The sequence below is a fragment of the Lepisosteus oculatus genome, chromosome 12, assembly GCF_040954835.1.
Source record: "Lepisosteus oculatus isolate fLepOcu1 chromosome 12, fLepOcu1.hap2, whole genome shotgun sequence".
NCBI lineage: Eukaryota > Metazoa > Chordata > Actinopteri > Semionotiformes > Lepisosteidae > Lepisosteus > Lepisosteus oculatus.
The window spans coordinates 16,861,007-16,878,271 of NC_090707.1; the positions used below are offsets into that span (position 1 = coordinate 16,861,007).

Below are 17,265 nucleotides of genomic sequence, written 5' to 3' on the forward strand. Positions count from 1 at the left end.
TTCCAAAAGTTGTTGACAATAAGCTTTATTTTATTGGAGAGAACCATCTGTAACATTAATAAGTTTAGTGACGGCAAGCAGGCGGTTGAACGGAATTCTTTTCTTCTTGAACAAATCAAAAACCTTCTTACCAACAACCTGTCTCAGATGCATTCATAAAGAGACGTCTCTCAAGAAGGTTCCTTCAAAAACCTTTATAATATTCCATGTTTTCAGAAAAGAGGTCAACCAATAATTACTCATTTAACTGTCCTTTGTATCTGAGCCAAAACATTTTAAGCTTTTAAGCATGGGGAAGGTATATGGTTAATTTCATTAGAAATCAATTTTGGTTTGAAATATTTCATATACTTCAGAGAGTAATGGCCTGTGTGTATATTGCATTGTTATAGTGCATGAAATTATAAATACATTTCCTCGCCGTTTCATTTTGAATCTTTCCATGTAATAAAATATAATAAACAAAAGCAATTTGCTGCCTACCAGCCAACTGCGGGTGTCATATTGCTTTATAAATAATGAAAGGAGGGATTCAGTTTGCTCACAGACATTATAAGCTCCATGGAACCAGAGGACAAAAATGGTGGACAAGAAATAAATCCCCTTTAATAAAGCTGAAATGAATGGTATATGAAGAAAGCAAATACATATTTATGGTGACAGAAGTATTTGCAAGTGAATATCAAGCTACAGGATTAAACATAACTCCCCACACAAGGGGAGGAAACTTCACTCCCATTTTGAAGTAGGCTTTGCTTTATCAGATCTATCCAAAATGCATTACCAACAAACACTGAATTGTTATCTTTAGACAGCCCTTTTTTTAGAGTTTACAATTTCTCGCTTCGCTGAAGCCTACCTCCAGCTTGTTACCAGGACAAAAAGAATGAAATGGCTTGGTTCAAAGCACAAAGCTCATCTTACCTCAAAATGTACACATTTCCTTCTGATAACAGACACTTCATTGGACTGCAGAGGTGCAACTTCATGCTTTACTGTAAAGGCAACCTTTTTAAGATTCTTCCATTTTTCTGGGAGCTCCTTCACAGAGCAAAGAGAAAAAATAAAGCACATTTTAATTCACTGACTAAATAAATTGTTAATGGGGGGAGTTCGTTTCTGAGGGAATGTTGAACTCGGGTTTGCATTTCATGCATGCAGACCTGTTACGGCCTGCTTTGCTTATTGATAAACGGCTTCATTATCTCACTCATTTCATTCATTTAATCTTTTTCGTGCCCCGAATAGCACATAAGGTTCTTGAGAGTTGAGAGCCAGTTCATGACATCAACATAGACCAGATCTTCCATACTGGCAATAGGGGTCCATCCGATTCCCCTTTAATGTTTTCTTTAATGAGTATATCCATGGCAACGCTAAAAGGAAATTGTGAGAGGATACAGCCTGGTTTGAGGATGTATTCAATTGCATTCAATTTCAAGCAGTAGTTACCCTCTTCTTGGGTATACAAACTATTTTTCGGTGGGACTTACTGTGAAGCCCAACAACATTCTTGTGGGTCAAACAAAATTCTATTTAAAGTGTAAGAAGTTGAAGTAAAGAATGTTGTAAATGTAAATGGTGTGAGTAAGGTTACTATCTACAGTATAGCTTCAGTTCTTCTGAGGATGATTCTGCTGAACACCTTGAGATGCAGCAATATTGCTACAGTATCTGTGCGAGAAACGTTTGTGCTTGTTTTCATTCAGCTTTCAGCAGCTCTCAGACGATCCCAATGTCACGAGGTGCTTTGGCTTTGTTGAGTGACACGGTGGAATCTGCAACTTCAGTCTTGCAGTGGCAGGTTGATCTCAAGATCATTTTCCTCTTCTTGAAAACGAGATGTTTTTGCTGGTTCTTTTCTTCCTGAAATCCTCTGTGTCTCATCCCGTCATATGGTTTGCTCTACAGTTGCCCCAGAGGAATTTGGTTATTTTATACAGGTTTTTCATGTCATGTCAAACATCTGCTCAGTTTCAGAGGCCAGACAAGTGCCTCTTTTGGCTCTTTTTCTCACTTCCTTGTCTTGTTCTGAATACTCCCTCTTCTGGGGAATACCATTGGAATCTGTCATGCATTTCTTTATCTGTTTCCTGTCTTTGGATGCCTGTCCTTCTGTATTGTCCAACACGCAAGAACAGTTACTGTATTTCCAGCATTCCTTGACTGAAAGCATGTCTAATAAGTTTAGTTTGCTACTGCAGTTTTTTGAGGGCTGTCTTGGGTCTTCTTTCTGATGTCTTGGTTAACCAGTTTTGTAATGTCAAAGCAGCATAGGATGTTTCGGTGTCACAATTGTCACAGATTGGTGTTACCAGTAACTAAAGTTTTTCAACCTTAAGCAGACCATTATGATTCTGTAATGTCAAGGAGGCTAACCTCATATGTTTGCAGCTCATGTGGGACTCACATGAAAGGTAGACTTCTTCCAAGCAGAATACACTTGATAATGTAACAGGACAGATTCTATCCAGATGCTCACTGTACACAGCCTCAGACTTCATAAAACAATGACATTTCAGAAAGTAATCTCAGTGCATCAATGAATGAAAATGGAAAATTATGTGATTCATAAAAATGGATTCGTTTTTTCTAAATCATCAGTATTTTTCTCTGAAAAATTGAATGCAGTTTTTATATTTTGTTGTGAATGTACAGATCTTTTTTCTGTATACCTCTAAAGCCGTATCACCATAAAGAGAAAGGAGTCCTGCAATGCTGAGCCTTACCTCAAGCTCTGTGTACACGTGATCAGGCAGCTGCTGTCCATAGGATCTAAGAAGGTCAGCTGTTGCCTTTAAAGGTTTAAAATGTTTGTCGGTGGATATTTGCCTGTCCCTGATTGCCATCAGGTGACCCATTATGTCTACAAGGCCTGCATAGTCTCCTTCAGTAACCCTCTTGGCCAGACCCTTCTCAGTCTCTTGGACAAACATATCCAACTCTTGGACACTACATAGAATAAAAACAACAAATAAATACAGATTTAAAGATCTTTTCAAACAAGGGAGGATTGTCAGCTTCACAAAATTGACAGCAAATAGTAAGTCTTCACTGAATTTCCTTCTTGTCATTACATAAAGGGATTTAAGGTGTCCTTCTGTGACAAAATTGTATGTTTTTCAATAGCCCCCTCTGGCAATTTCAATTAGAAATGGAAAATCAGATCCTTCAAGCAACCATATAGCAATTGATCATTTTCTGAGAAGGTTTGTGTTTAAGGTAAAATGTCTAAGGAGTCTAAAATTATCATATTGGAAAGTTCAGTGGAAAGCAGATCACATATCTTAGAAGATTTAGAAATACATGTTAGACAAATCTGAAAGAATAATGAAAATGGGTGTGGTGCTGTCAGCAGCCAATGGCTTCGTGAAATACAGTATTTCCCCTACCTGTTATTAACATGATTGAGAAGATGCTCCTTGAACATCCAGCTCCATTTCTTTATTACATTCATCAGGGAAACTTTAAAAGGCTTGATGTCCACCTGCAACCAGCTACTGAAAACTTTTTTGTCTTCCAACTTTTTGACTTTCAGGTACAGAGATTCAAACAGGTTGATCTGACAAAGTGATTGATACAGAAGGCGTATTAAAAACAACATTAAGACCGCAACAGGAACACAAACAGTATGTACCCAAACCTAAGTGATAATAAGAACGTAAAAGAAAGACTACGAATGAGTGGAAACCTCTTGGCCCATATAGATTGTTTGGTTGCTTGTAGCTAATAGATTCAAAGTATGGTGCTGGATGCTGAATGCATTGCTTCTTTTAATAAAGCTCTGCCCACAGTGCATCTGTCAGTGGGTGTTGTTTTACTGAGATGTGAAACCCAGTGGCAGAAACTTCAGTAAGTGTGGGGTTAATGTATAAGGGTGACTATGCTCTAGCCCCACACATACAGTGCCTTGCGAAAGTATTCGGCCCCCTTGAACTTTTCAACCTTTTGCCACATTTCAGGCTTCAAACATAAAGATATAAATTTTTTATTTTATGTGAAGAATCACCAACAAGTGGGACACAATTGTGAAGTGGAATGAAATCTATTGGATTTTTGAAACTTTTTTAACTAATAAAAAAATGAAAAGTGGGGCGTGCAAAATTATTCGGCCCCTTTACTTTCAGTGCAGCAAACTCACTCCAGAAGTTCAGCGAGGATCTCTGAATGATCCAATGTTGTCCTAAATGACTGATGGTGATAAATAGAATCCACCTGTGTGTAATCAAGTCTCTGTATAAATGCACCTGCTCTGTGATAGTCTCAAGGTTCTGTTGAAAGCGCAGAGAGCATCATGAAGACCAAGGAACACACCAGGCAGGTCCGTAATACTGTTGTGGAGAAGTTTAAAGCCGGATTTGGATACAAAAAGATTTCCCAAGCTTCAAACATCCCAAGGAGCACTGTGCAAGCGATCATCTTGAAATGGAAGGAGTATCAGACCACTGCAAATCTACCAAGACCTGGCCGTCCCTCTAAACTTTCAGCTCAGACAAGGAGAAGACTGATCAGAGATGCAGCCAAGAGGCCCATGATCACTCTGGATGAACTGCAGAGAACTACAGCTGAGGTGGGAGAGTCTGTCCATAGGACAACAATCAGTCTTACACTGCACAAATCTGGCCTTTATGGAAGAGTGGCAAGAAGAAAGCCATTTCTCAAAGATATCCATAAAAAGTCTCGTCTAAAGTTTGCCACAAGCCACCTGGGAGACACCCCAAACATGTGGAAGAAGGTGCTCTGGTCAGATGAAACCAAAATCGAACTTTTTGGCCACAATGCAAAACGATATGTTTGCCGTAAAAGCAACACAGCTCATCACCCTCAACACACCATCCCCACTGTCAAACATGGTGGTGGCAGCATCATGGTTTGGGCCTGCTTTTCTTCAGCAGGGACAGGGAAGATGGTTAAAATTGAGGGGAAGATGGATGCAGCCAAATACAGGACCATTCTGGATGAAAACCTGTTGGAGTCTGCAAAAGACCTGAAACTGGGACGGAGATTTATCTTCCAACAAGACAATGATCCCAAACATACAGCAAAATCTACAAAGGAATGGTTCACAAATAAACGTATCCAGGTGTTTGAATGGCCAAGACAAAGTCCAGACCTGAATCCAATCGAGAATCTGTGGAAAGAGCTGAAAACTGCTGTTCACAAACGCTCTCCATCCAACCTCACTGAGCTCGAGCTGTTTTGCAAGGAAGAATGGGCAAGAATTTCAGTCTCTCGATGTGCAAAACTGATAGAGACATACCCCAAGCGACTTGCAGCTGTAATCGCAGCAAAAGGTGGCTCTACAAAGTATTAACGCAAGGGGGCCGAATAATTTTGCACGCCCCACTTTTCATTTTTTTATTAGTTAAAAAAGTTTCAAAAATCCAATAGATTTCGTTCCACTTCACAATTGTGTCCCACTTGTTGGTGATTCTTCACATAAAATAAAAAATTTATATCTTTATGTTTGAAGCCTGAAATGTGGCAAAAGGTTGAAAAGTTCAAGGGGGCCGAATACTTTCGCAAGGCACTGTACTGCAGTTGCAGGTGCAAGGGGTGTGAGAAGGACAGCCTGGCTTGTTACCTGCTCTTTGAATTGCTCCAGTTGTGGCGGGCACTTGGAGAGCTCATAGTCAGCGTAGAGCTCCAGCTCCTCTGCGCTCAGACCATGGCCATACAAGAGGAACTGCCTCATGAACTCACCGCGGTCGTCCGTCCACAAATACCTGTAGCCCTTAAAAGTGCTCTGGTATTCCTTCGCTTTTGTTATGACTCCTCGCACTCGACTCTTTATGATCTGAGAGAGCTCAGCTAAATCTGCCATCTGGTCTATTTCAGCCTGGAAAAAAGAAATGAGATGTCATTAAACATTAATGGAGTTGTCCCTCCATATGCCTCCTGCGTAGGTCTAGTAGGAGTTATTTGGATTCCTGATACATGTTAGTAATTAAGGAAGTCACTGTGTAAGAACATTATTAGAATGATTACTTCTGCAGCTAATAATGTCCCTCTGAATACTGCCAACCTCCCTGGATGAAAACGTTCCCCTAGCATATTACCAGTCTTTTTTCTTGAATGGTGCTGCTTTTTGGTATCGTTGCCCCCTTTTTCTGTTGCCCCAGTTATAACCCACCCTCCATCTTAGTTGCAAGTTGCAATTCTTGTCCAGAACACATTCTCTCTATGCACAAAAACCACAAGCACACACACAGAGACACACTTATATAAATTAATATACTGTTTCCAATAATTACACACATTGTTCATAGAAATAAAGAAAACAAAGAATGTGAATATGTCCTGGTCAATCGGAATCTGTCAGTTAAACTGAATTTGGTACACATGTAAGCAGCTTGCCAGCTTTTAATAATAATGCTGTTTGCTTGGAACAATTTCCCCTCTAAATAGCTCATCAGCAGCAGATAGAGTCTGTCACCTTAGGCTCTAAATGACACTTATTCTGTATCTTCAGCTGTTATTAACATGTCTCCTTAAGACAAGCCCAATTATCCAAACACCGGCCCTAATTTCCATTCTTTTTTGCGCCATGAAAAGTTTCCCTCTGTTATTTATTTATATATTTATTTTTCGCGAGGCGAGAAACACAATGTTAATGACATAAAAGGAGAAAGTACAAACTTAAAATGAAAACTTAATGAAAGTGGCAGTGATTTCTTTCTCTGTTATTTTTATAACCCTGCCAGTATTTTCTGATCTGGTTTTGCCAGCAGTGCCAGAACAACCCAACCTAGATAAAATGAGCTTAGCTAGTGGGAAATTTGAGTCCTTCCTGTAGTCAACCAATAATTTTGTGAATGCTTTGTATGTATGCATCTATAGTTAATTTATAGTTAGAACATTGGATAAATTTACTTACCTGATATGTATCAATTCCATTGTGTTTGCTAACTCGTTGTATAAAAGAGGCCATTTTGAATATATCATTCAGCATCTTACTTATGATGTCATTAAAATTGTCTTTTTTTCCAAAGTCTAAAGGGGGATTAAAAGTCATGTCCCTTCCATTAAGTAAGAGTTGTACTTCAAACAAGGGAGAACTTTTCAAAGAAGCATCTGTGTTCTCTATAAAATACTGAAGGGAGCTTCTTACAGCACTAACAAATCCCTCTAAAACCATGCAGTCTATGTATTCAGTGTATGCTTCCCATTCAACAGTTCCTGGGGTAGCACCAAGAAGCTTCTTGTTGTCCTGTGACAGAAGAATGAAAATAATGTTAATTTAAAATATTATTCATAATAGTTCTATTATAATTATTCAAAACCCCAAATCACTGACCCATTTTGAAGATTACATTAAAAAATGAAAGTGTCTAGCCTCTAACTCTGAATATTCAAGTTTCCCTTTATTATCCCAAAGTCCAAATATTTTCATTATTGCTTTCCGTTTGTACAGAAGACAGATACTAAGTGTTAAAAATGAACTTCAAAGCAAACTAAAATATTCCTCGAAGTGACAACCACAAAACAATCCGACTGCAATTCAAAATATGAACTTGGAACTGAGATTCAGAATCAGGTTTGGAAGCCAGCATGACCTCTGGGGGAAAAGTATTTGACGTTTGTTTAAAATAAACACAAACAAATAATTGAAATAAAAAAAAAACATCTGTCTGAAGAAGCTTCACCTCAAGCAACTGATGGATCTTTGTGCCAGTGGTTTGGATCACAGTATAGAGTTTGCGGATGCTCTCATTGATGTCCGCAATGCTCAGAAGGTTGCTTCTACTGTGCTTCCCAGAAACAAAGGGAGTGTCGCTGAAACTGTGCATGAGCTCTTGGATGGCTTCTACGTTGGTCTTGGCTTTCTGAACCCTGAGGTCTATGCCCTGGACGAGATCTCGTGTCTGCTTGATGTACTCCCATAAGTCATCATGCTGCCAGGTCAGTGTTTCCAGGGCTGGTTTAAGCTGCATTTGAATCTTTTGCATTTCTCCATGTATGAGCTGGGCTTCCACATCCAGAACAGTGCTGTGTAGCCTGTTGTACCACTTGGTAATGTTCGATAGGGTTCCAGTGTACTACAGCCGCAGGAATGAAAAACAAAAAGCACACCCAAGAATGACATGACATAACTCACTTGTTATTGTGAATTATCTTAAACGGCAAACAGTTCTGTTAAAACAGCAGTAGCATTTTCAATGGAAGCTGAAACCTTCACAAAAAGGTAGCACAAAAAGTCTTTTCTCAAAAAGCTCAAACATACCATCTCTAAATGTCTGATAAAAAAAAATCATGCATTGGTCTTCAGTCCATGTAGGGTGAACAACCTGTACTAGAATACAGTACCTTGAATTCAAAGGGATTTTGACATTTAAAGAATCTATTTCTTGGGACATATTTTATATCTTTGATTTTCTGAGTCCATGTTTCACTAGTAATTTTTTAACAAAAAAAAGCCATTACTAAACTTACATTCTGTTATTAACTTTTAGAATAAAGAAACATACAGTATTCTTTTGTTCACATCTGATGATGATAGCTATCTGACAAAAATGTACCAAAAAAGTAAAACACCTTTGTGATATCATACTTTCTATGAGCGCTGAATATACTGTGTTAATGGTCACAGAAGGTCTTGAAGGCTTTGTATCTGAATGTAGAGGGCAGAAAAAAGTGAAAACAGAATTTTTATTTTTTTCTAGTCCACAGATCACTCTTGTCCCAGCCGAGACACAATTTTTAATTTGCCCAGGGGGATTATGGTTAAATTTGACAATTCTCTGATAAATTTTGTGAAATGCACTGATTAGACCTTAATGAGAATTCTGATTTTGGTTTGCCTACCTTGACATAAGAATAATATCAATACTTCAGAGAAGGAAAACTAGACTTATTACTGGGCAGAAAGGCAAAAGTTATGATGACAGACTGAAAGGGCTGAACCTGTTGAGCTTTCACAGGAAATGGCTGTCTTGGAGATTAAGACAGGAATAAGGTTGCTTTTTTAAAGCTGCTAATTTAGGCTCCATTCATGTAGTCAGATGCCAGTAAAATGAAGAAAAAACAAGCAGGAGAATGCTTAAAAAGGAATAAAGGAAATGTTTTCAATTTTCCAAGTCATGTCATTGAATCTAACACCAGCGCCACTTCAAAAACCAGCCAGGTGCTGTATTACACCCACTTATATGAGTGGTGAGGAGTCCTAGTCCTGCAAGCCCACAAACCACACAACATTACCAATGCCCCCTCACTGGAACACCGGCCATGTGAAAATTTACCATGTGAAATGTGTCCTTTTTAGAATACAGGAGAAGAGCTGCCTTTGGTAGATTCTGGTATTTCAGCATCCCAAAATATTTCACCTCACGGAGCACAGCGGAGAGCTGTTGAAGAAATTAATTAATACAGCTAGTTCTAAATAGAAATCTGTTTTCTAATGGTAAGATGATGACAATGATGATTATTATTATTATTTTTTTTAAAAATAATAATAATAATAAAATAATAATAATAATAATAATAATAATAATAATAATAATAATAATAATAATAATTATTATTATTATTATTATTATTATTATTATTATTATTATTATTATTATTATTATATACTTGTAACAGTTCACAATTCTTTTAGATTTACTTTCATGATCAACATGTAAAAATACACTAGTCACCATTCCGAGAAATTAGACTTCCTTTTGTAAGACTAAAACCAGCAGTTTTCATGCCAGCTTTGGTTACTCACCGCAGGGCTGAAGTTCACCTCATACAGTCCAGTTTCCTCACTGTGTGACAACAGGGGCTCTTGAAGGTGTGAGCTGCACAACTCGTCCAGATTCTCTGTCCAGGATGTGTAAACCTCTTCATCGAGCTGGTCCAATTGTTCCAGAACTTTCTCACATTTCTTAAGAATCTGATCTGCTTCAATACTCTGCAATGGCCTGGAAATAATTGGGAAAAAATGCACTTGCTAGGCTGCATTCATTTATTAAGACAAAGTAGTCACAGCTTAAGTGAATTATCTATCCATTTTCTAACTGTGTCATCCAATTCAGGGTCATGGGGGAGCTGGAGCATATCCCAGCAAGCAACGGGAGCAAGGCAGGGCATACTCACATCAGGGCCAATTTTCCCAGAAGCCAATGAACCTACCATTTATGTTTATGTGGACTATGGGAACATGGGGAGTATATACAAACTCCACACAGATAGTAACCAGGTCCAGAACTAAACCCAGAGGCAAGGTAGCAAAGCTAACCAGTGCAGCACCCTGCCTGTAAGGAAACTAAAGCTGGAATTTTCATCTCCTATTTATGTATTCCTATAACAGTTTTGACTTACCTTGTAACATATCTGACTACAGTGGCTACAGTGTGCTTCCATATCTAATCGACCATGTACTGAGCTACACCCATCACTGGAGCCACCCAGGCTGCCGAAGCAACCTCAAATGAAACCTCCGGAGAAAGGACTCCTTATGCTTCAGATACTACCTTCTGTGTGGACTCTGAAGGTTCCACGCTCATGACAAGCTGCCATGCTGTTAAGAAGGCCCATTTTGGAGAGGACTACTTACAAGTGAGTCAAGTGATTCAGATTGCTTCGGTCGCTCAGGAGTCTCTCTCGCAGCTGCTGTGACCATTTCAAGCTGCCCGCGACAGGCGGCATGTTTTTGCTCAGGACAGCACAACCGTCTCGGACCTGAAATGGTAAAATAACTTGGTAGAACACAAATTAAATAAAGCCCCGGCTCCTATTATTTATACCTTCACCAAAGTTCCTTGCTCTATATGTATTCACTACAATCCCAAAGAGGAAGAAGTGTGTTATTTGCTACTAAGGAGAAAAAATACAGAGACCTTGCTTCTTCACTTATCTATCAAGAAAACTAATCAAATGTCTACAGACTACAGAAGTAAAAGGAATTCAGCCTTAAGCCCAATCCCTTAGGTAAGGGTTATGGTCAATTTAAATTTTCAGATCTCCCAAGGGAACTCACTTTGGTCAAAAAAGGGAGAACTTTTTTTGTGCCTCTTTCTCTTGTTGTCTTTTGTTTAAAATGATAAAGCTTCAAGACCTGAAAGCATGCAAGAAAGTCTCTTTGAGAACTCTGAAAAGGGTAACTTCTCCATCTCTCATCACTTAAAAAGTGGAGATCTAGTTCAACCAGTTGTCAACGCTAGCAGGTAACCCAGCGCTTCAGTAACAACAAATCCATTTTCTACAGCTGTCGATGCAATCTTAGAATAGATTGACTGTGGCAGATTTTTGGTCATTTTAAAATGTACCAATGTTCTTTTCTACTGAAAAGCTCTAAAGTATGGATCAAGGGCCATATAGCTACAGCAATTTATCATATGACAATATGGTAACTACATGGCAAAGGTCTCTGAGAGATTATATCATGTATCAGCTTACTTTTGCTCTCTGAGTGTCGAGGGTTTGCTGGCAGTAGTTCATTTCCATCTCAAACATATTAAGCAAGACGGTGTAGTTTGGAGCGAAAAGCTTGTTGATTCTCGGCCTCTCCAAAAGTGTTCCGAATATTTGCAGGAGCTATCAAAACAATCAAGGCTTTGAATAGGTTTGAGACACAACAGTTTTAGCAGTACAGGAAAAAAAAGCAACGGAAACCAATTTCCAGGAGGTTTGCAGTCAAGTCTGTGGTTAAGAATATGATTGTGGATATACTGTATGTAATTGTCATAAAAGCTGCACGTAATTATTCGCACCACATTTTAACAGCATGCATGCCAAGTAGATGAAAAATGAATGACCTTGAAAGTCAAACAAATACATGTGTTTTGTCATCTCTGGAATGACTGTGTGTCTGACAACTGTCCACTCCGCACACTCCATCTCCAGCTAGTAATGATACTGCAAATGGAAAGAAAATTGTCTTCACCTTAAAGGCAGATTCCAGTCCTCTTGAGTGTTGAAAAGCGAGGTTAAGCACAGTTCCCAGTCGCTGATCAAAATCCTTGTTTTGTTCAATGAAACGGGTGTAATCAGAAAGAAAATCCTGGACAGATTACAGTTTTTAGTCAGTAACTGTGGAAAATGATATGTACATCATTGTCAAAGCCATACATTTCAGAAGAAAGAGTGCTTGCATGCATATTACCTGAAACAAACCTGGCAGAGAGTATCCAACTCTTACTGAAAACGCTATTGCTATAGAGAGCACTCCTTGTGTTTTTTAAAGGTTTGTTTCATGAACACAGAGAAAGGTGACACAATAGTTATCCTTCCTGTAGACTAGCCATAAAGGTTATATGTTTAACCAAACATTTATACAGATATTCCTCTTTTAACAAATAATTCATTTGTAGCGCTGTAAAGAGTTTCCAAATGGTAATAAATAATAGTTTTACTTCTCATAAACACCCACAATTTTTTTATTTGTGCCACGGCCCCTGATATTCTAAAGTTAAAAAGAAGTTTTAAAAGTCATGAAAAGTGTTAAGAAATTTTAAGTTGACCCAGAATTACCAAAAAACACACTGCACTAAACAAAAACATACTCCTTCAAAATCACTCAAGAGCAAATTTCAAGTTAGGCATTTAAAGTGAACATCAGTTTTAATTTGATATTGCGTTGACCAATTAAACAATATTTAGCAATATTATGACAAACAAGAGGAACAGTTCACCATGTAAGAGAGGCGGGAAGGCTTTTAAAATTGCTTCAGACGTTTCATTTAACAATTCACAAAAAGGCATTTAAATTCCATCCTCTGCGAGCATCCATGCAATGAAAACCAACAATTTTGTAGAAAAGGGGGAATGGGCTTAATTACACACTCTGAAAAACATTCCCGATGCTGGAGAGCGAAAACAGAGGAAACAATTGCAACTTATATATTTTTGTCTGATGATTTGTATCTTTCAAGCAAACTTCCATCCAGTCAGCTGGATGGCAAAAAATGACAGCAAACATGACAAGAAAATCCAGAGCACAGAACCGCAACCTGCCAATAACAAGTTTGCATAATAGCCAGTTTCCAACTCTACAGATAATAGTTCACCTTGACTAACAAAGCCTGTTCCTCAATGTCAACACACCTGCTCAGTTTGGTTCGCTCTCATAGCCTGCTGGGAAGCTGGAGGGAGGTCACAAAATTGTCTGAAGATGTTTTGTGGAAACAAAAATCACTGACCTACCCCAAAATTGGCCATATTATGTAGACAGAGAATATCAGGGTATTGAGCTAATGCATGCTGTGCCTTTTGTTCTGCGAATTATAAGTCTATTGTTTGTTTTGAACAATTGATTAAGGGTAAATGACACTTTACAGGAGCTATGGGGAAAAGTTTTAAACATTTTTGTTTTACTTCTCAAGGGTTTCAAACCTGCAAATATAAAGTAGTCAAGGTGGCTAACACTGGGAAGGCAATGCACGTCCATGTGAAGATTTTAAAGATTAGGGTTGAAAAGTCATGAAGACACCGACCTTAAAATGTATTTATAGAACTGGAAAACTGAATTTTTACGGCTATAGAATCTCATCGAGACAATGATAAAACACAATTTCTAACTTCAGCAAACATTTACCAAGAATGATTAATAATAATTTGTTAATATTGAAAAACTACAAAAATGCAACATTACAATAACTGTCCTGTACTAAATGACTGCGGTACACCTGTTTTGAAATAAGAATATAAGTGATGTGCGTGTGTCTTGATCATCACACTTCACTCTGACATCAATATGCTTTCAGATTGCAGTTGTTTTGACTAAAGGACCGTTATTAGATTTTGGGCCTTCACTTATAGAAATTCCAATGACAACAGTGTTTATGTGCTGTCAAAAAGGAGAAAAAAGTAAAATCGTATCATTTTTCCAGGTATTTTGTTCCTTTAAGGAAAACAAAATAATAAAAGAAATCACAGCGAATTGTTATCATTATCAGACTGCAGAAAAAGATCCATAATCCCTACGGTGTTTTCAAATTGTATCAGAAATGTTGTAAAGAACACGTTTATGTTATTATAGTGTGTGTTACTGACAAGTCTGTTGTTAGTTTATGGTTATTTTATTTAAGTATTTTGCACATAAATTGGAACAAAGAAGCTAGAATGCTAAGTGCAATTACATTTCAATTCAAGTACAGAAGACAAAGTGAAAACACTATCAAAAAAGCTGTCAGCCAAATGGTAAATAAATAGCTATCAAGGCAGGAGTTTGGGGATCATGTCTTTCCATCATGGATCACAGATTAAATTGTAACCGCTAAAGACTGACCAGGACCATCCCTTTAATTTAAAATGTAACCATAACTTCATCCGGAAAGCTAACTGTCATTTCTAGAGCACGACAGGTCATTGTTTTGGTGGGGGGAAGTCTAAATACATTTATTATTAATTTAGTAAACTGATGTTGATGCATTTATTACGCCTAATGCAGAAATGTACATTGTGATTTAAAATCTTATCTGACAGAGATCTGTTTGGTCTGTCCAGGTTATTTGAATCTATGGTAAAACTGTACCTTAACGGTAAGAATTCTGAATTTACACATTTAATGGGCATAGCTATTGACATGGCAGATAAAGAATGAAATCTGTGCAACATTACCAGTTTTTCATAATCCAAAGGATCATATTTGCTTTCTCGTAGGACTCTCCAGCTGTCATGGAATTCCTCATTCATACTGTATACCATTTCACTAAGAATCTTCCCCCTGGATCCTCCAATCTCAATCTTCTCCAGTTTAAGGAAATCCAGTGCGGATGTAAATAACTCCTAAAAAGTGTGAAATTCAATAATCTAGGCTGGAGGAGGGCAGGATATATTTTAATTTTATAAGCTAAAATCACATCTGCATGTGTAGCTGTACCCTGTCAAGGAAGAACAGCACACCAAGAGGGACTACGCTCTTGATTGGACTACAGATCATCACAAGACACACACACACACACACACACACACACACACACACACACACACACACACACATTGACCCTTCATGGAGTAAAATCACACGGACACAGAGAGACGAACGCTGTGAGGGCGGTGAGGTAACAATGTTAACAACCACAATGTTGTGCCATTGAACTGTTACCAATTCAAAATAATTGTCAGTGTTCTGTTTTAAAAACTCTCAGGAAAAATATCAATTATCCATCCATTTTCGAACTTCTTCTTTCAGTTCAGGCTTGCAGGAAACCAGAGTTTATCTCAGCAAACAACTGGAGAAAGGCAAGAAAATCCCTGGACAGGAGCCCAGTCCATCACCGGGCACACACTCACACTCACACCAGGGTCAGTTCTCCCAGAGGCCAACTAACCTAACAGCATGTTTTTGGACTGTGGGAGGAAACCCTCATGAAAAAGGAGAGAACATATATATATATAGACTGTATAAAGTATATGTTTTTTAAATCCTAGCATATATAAAAAGCTAAAGTAACCTTAACCTTTTATCTTCATATCTTCATGATCAGGTTTTCATTCCTAAATAAAAAAATAATGTTGACGAGATCACAGAAGCACAAGCCACTTTTACCTCGATCATCAGCAGTCTCTCCAAAATTCTGTCCATTCGCACAAATACAAGATGTGATGGAAAATCCCAGGGCCTCACATCATGTTGCTCTCTGTAATACTGCTTGATCTTGTCTCTGTGCTGATTGTAGCACCTCTTAAAGCTTTTGATGATGTTGATGGTGCGTTGCACTCTCTCCACTCCTTCCTCAAGTTCCATTTTAAAAAGTTCCTCAGGAATGAGGTAGGCAAAAGCCTTGAAAATTAGAGAACCGTCAGAATGAGAAAATGTTTTCTTTGAAGTACAGTACAAGCTCCAAGCTATTTGTAAAATGAAGTGATACAAAAAAACTATTAAGATTAAAACTAGGAAGCAGTTAATGGGATATAATGTCTTTGAAGACATTAGCAATGTTCAAATTACCTTTTGCTAACTGTAAAGTTCCTTATAATGCAGGCAACTAATTAATAGTGTAGTCTTCTCAAAATGTATCCTAGTCTCTGAGATTTATCAATGAATATTATTACAGATTAAAGGGCAGTGCAGGAGAAGAAAGATTCAAAGCAAATTTAAATTACCTACCCTTTCAATCAGCAAATTACAGAACTCCTGCAGCAGAATGACTATTCTGGGAGGAACACAGTAATATCTGGAATGGCTCCAAATCAAGCAGAGGGTGTGAAAGAGAGGGGGTATGAGAATTTCAATATCACTGAAGCTGCACTCCTCAAAATAGGCTATGTGTCTCTTCAGAGGTCTAAGGTGTAGCTCTATGTCTTCAGCCTCCAAGACAGCTTCAGAAAAAAGAATGCAAGTGTCACTAGATGGGTCCATCGCATTTTACTGTACACACCAAACAGCAACTGTAACAAAGATCAACTTGTGTCACCATTATACCCATCCATCCATTTTCTAGTCACTTCATCCAGTTCAGGGTCTCGGGGAAGCTGAAGCCTGTCTTGGCAAGCAACGGGCGCAAGGCAGAGTACACTGTGCATGGGAAGCCAGTCCATCACAGGGCACACAGACACAAACACACACTCACACTCACACCAGGGGCAGTTTTCTCAGAACCCAATTAACCTGCCAGTGTGTTTTTGGACTGTGGGAGGAAACAGGTGCACCAGTTACACAATCAAACTCTTCATTATATTACTACCACTGATAATAATTCCTTATGCTTCTACAGTATAGTGCTTTTCTAGACACTCTATTCAAAGCCCTTTACAGGTAATGGGGCTCTCCTCCACCACCAATGCATAGCCCCCACCTGGATGATATGACGGCAGCCATAGTGCGCCAGTAGGCTCACCACACATCAGCTATCAGTGGGGAGGAGAACAGAGTGATGAAGCCAATTCATAGAGGGGGATTATTAGGAGGCTATGATTGGTAAAGGTCAATGGGAAATTTGACCATGATGCCAGGGTATCACCCCTGCTCTTTTCGAGAATCGTCCCGGGATTTTTAATGACCACACAGAGTCAGGACCTTGCTTTTACATCTCATCCGAAGAACAGCGCCTTTTTACAGTATAGCGTCCCCATCACTATACTGGGGCACTAGGACCCACACAGACCGCAGGGTGAGCACCCCCTGCTGACCCCACTAACACCTCTTCCAGCAGCAACCTTAGCTTTCCCAGGAAGTCTCCCATCCAGGTACTGACCAGGCTCACACCTGCTGAGCTCCAGTGGGTTGTCAGCTGTGAGTTGCAGGGTGATAAGCCGTTCATTGATTTAATAATAAGATTAAACTGTTTGTTCCCAGCTCTTGAACATTTTGGGTCATTAACCATTGTAGTTTGTAAG

The 17,265-nt window shown here is 38.7% G+C and overlaps 1 protein-coding gene across 1 annotated transcript in view; it reads right to left on the reverse strand.

The window, feature by feature from the left end:
• Window positions 1–17,265, reverse strand: part of dnah9l (dynein, axonemal, heavy polypeptide 9 like) — an 84,541-nt gene that overhangs the window by 65,506 nt on the left and 1,770 nt on the right. The window contains exons 3-16 of the mRNA XM_069196791.1: window positions 16,037–16,248; window positions 15,476–15,709; window positions 14,545–14,712; window positions 11,870–11,986; window positions 11,383–11,520; window positions 10,541–10,665; window positions 9,710–9,905; window positions 9,240–9,344; window positions 7,647–8,039; window positions 6,878–7,210; window positions 5,585–5,839; window positions 3,393–3,562; window positions 2,730–2,952; window positions 925–1,041 (exon numbers count right to left, since the gene is read on the reverse strand). Of these exons, the coding sequence (XP_069052892.1) occupies window positions 925–1,041; window positions 2,730–2,952; window positions 3,393–3,562; window positions 5,585–5,839; window positions 6,878–7,210; window positions 7,647–8,039; window positions 9,240–9,344; window positions 9,710–9,905; window positions 10,541–10,665; window positions 11,383–11,520; window positions 11,870–11,986; window positions 14,545–14,712; window positions 15,476–15,709; window positions 16,037–16,248 (2,786 nt within the window). The remainder of the gene's footprint in view (window positions 1–924; window positions 1,042–2,729; window positions 2,953–3,392; window positions 3,563–5,584; window positions 5,840–6,877; window positions 7,211–7,646; window positions 8,040–9,239; window positions 9,345–9,709; window positions 9,906–10,540; window positions 10,666–11,382; window positions 11,521–11,869; window positions 11,987–14,544; window positions 14,713–15,475; window positions 15,710–16,036; window positions 16,249–17,265) is intronic.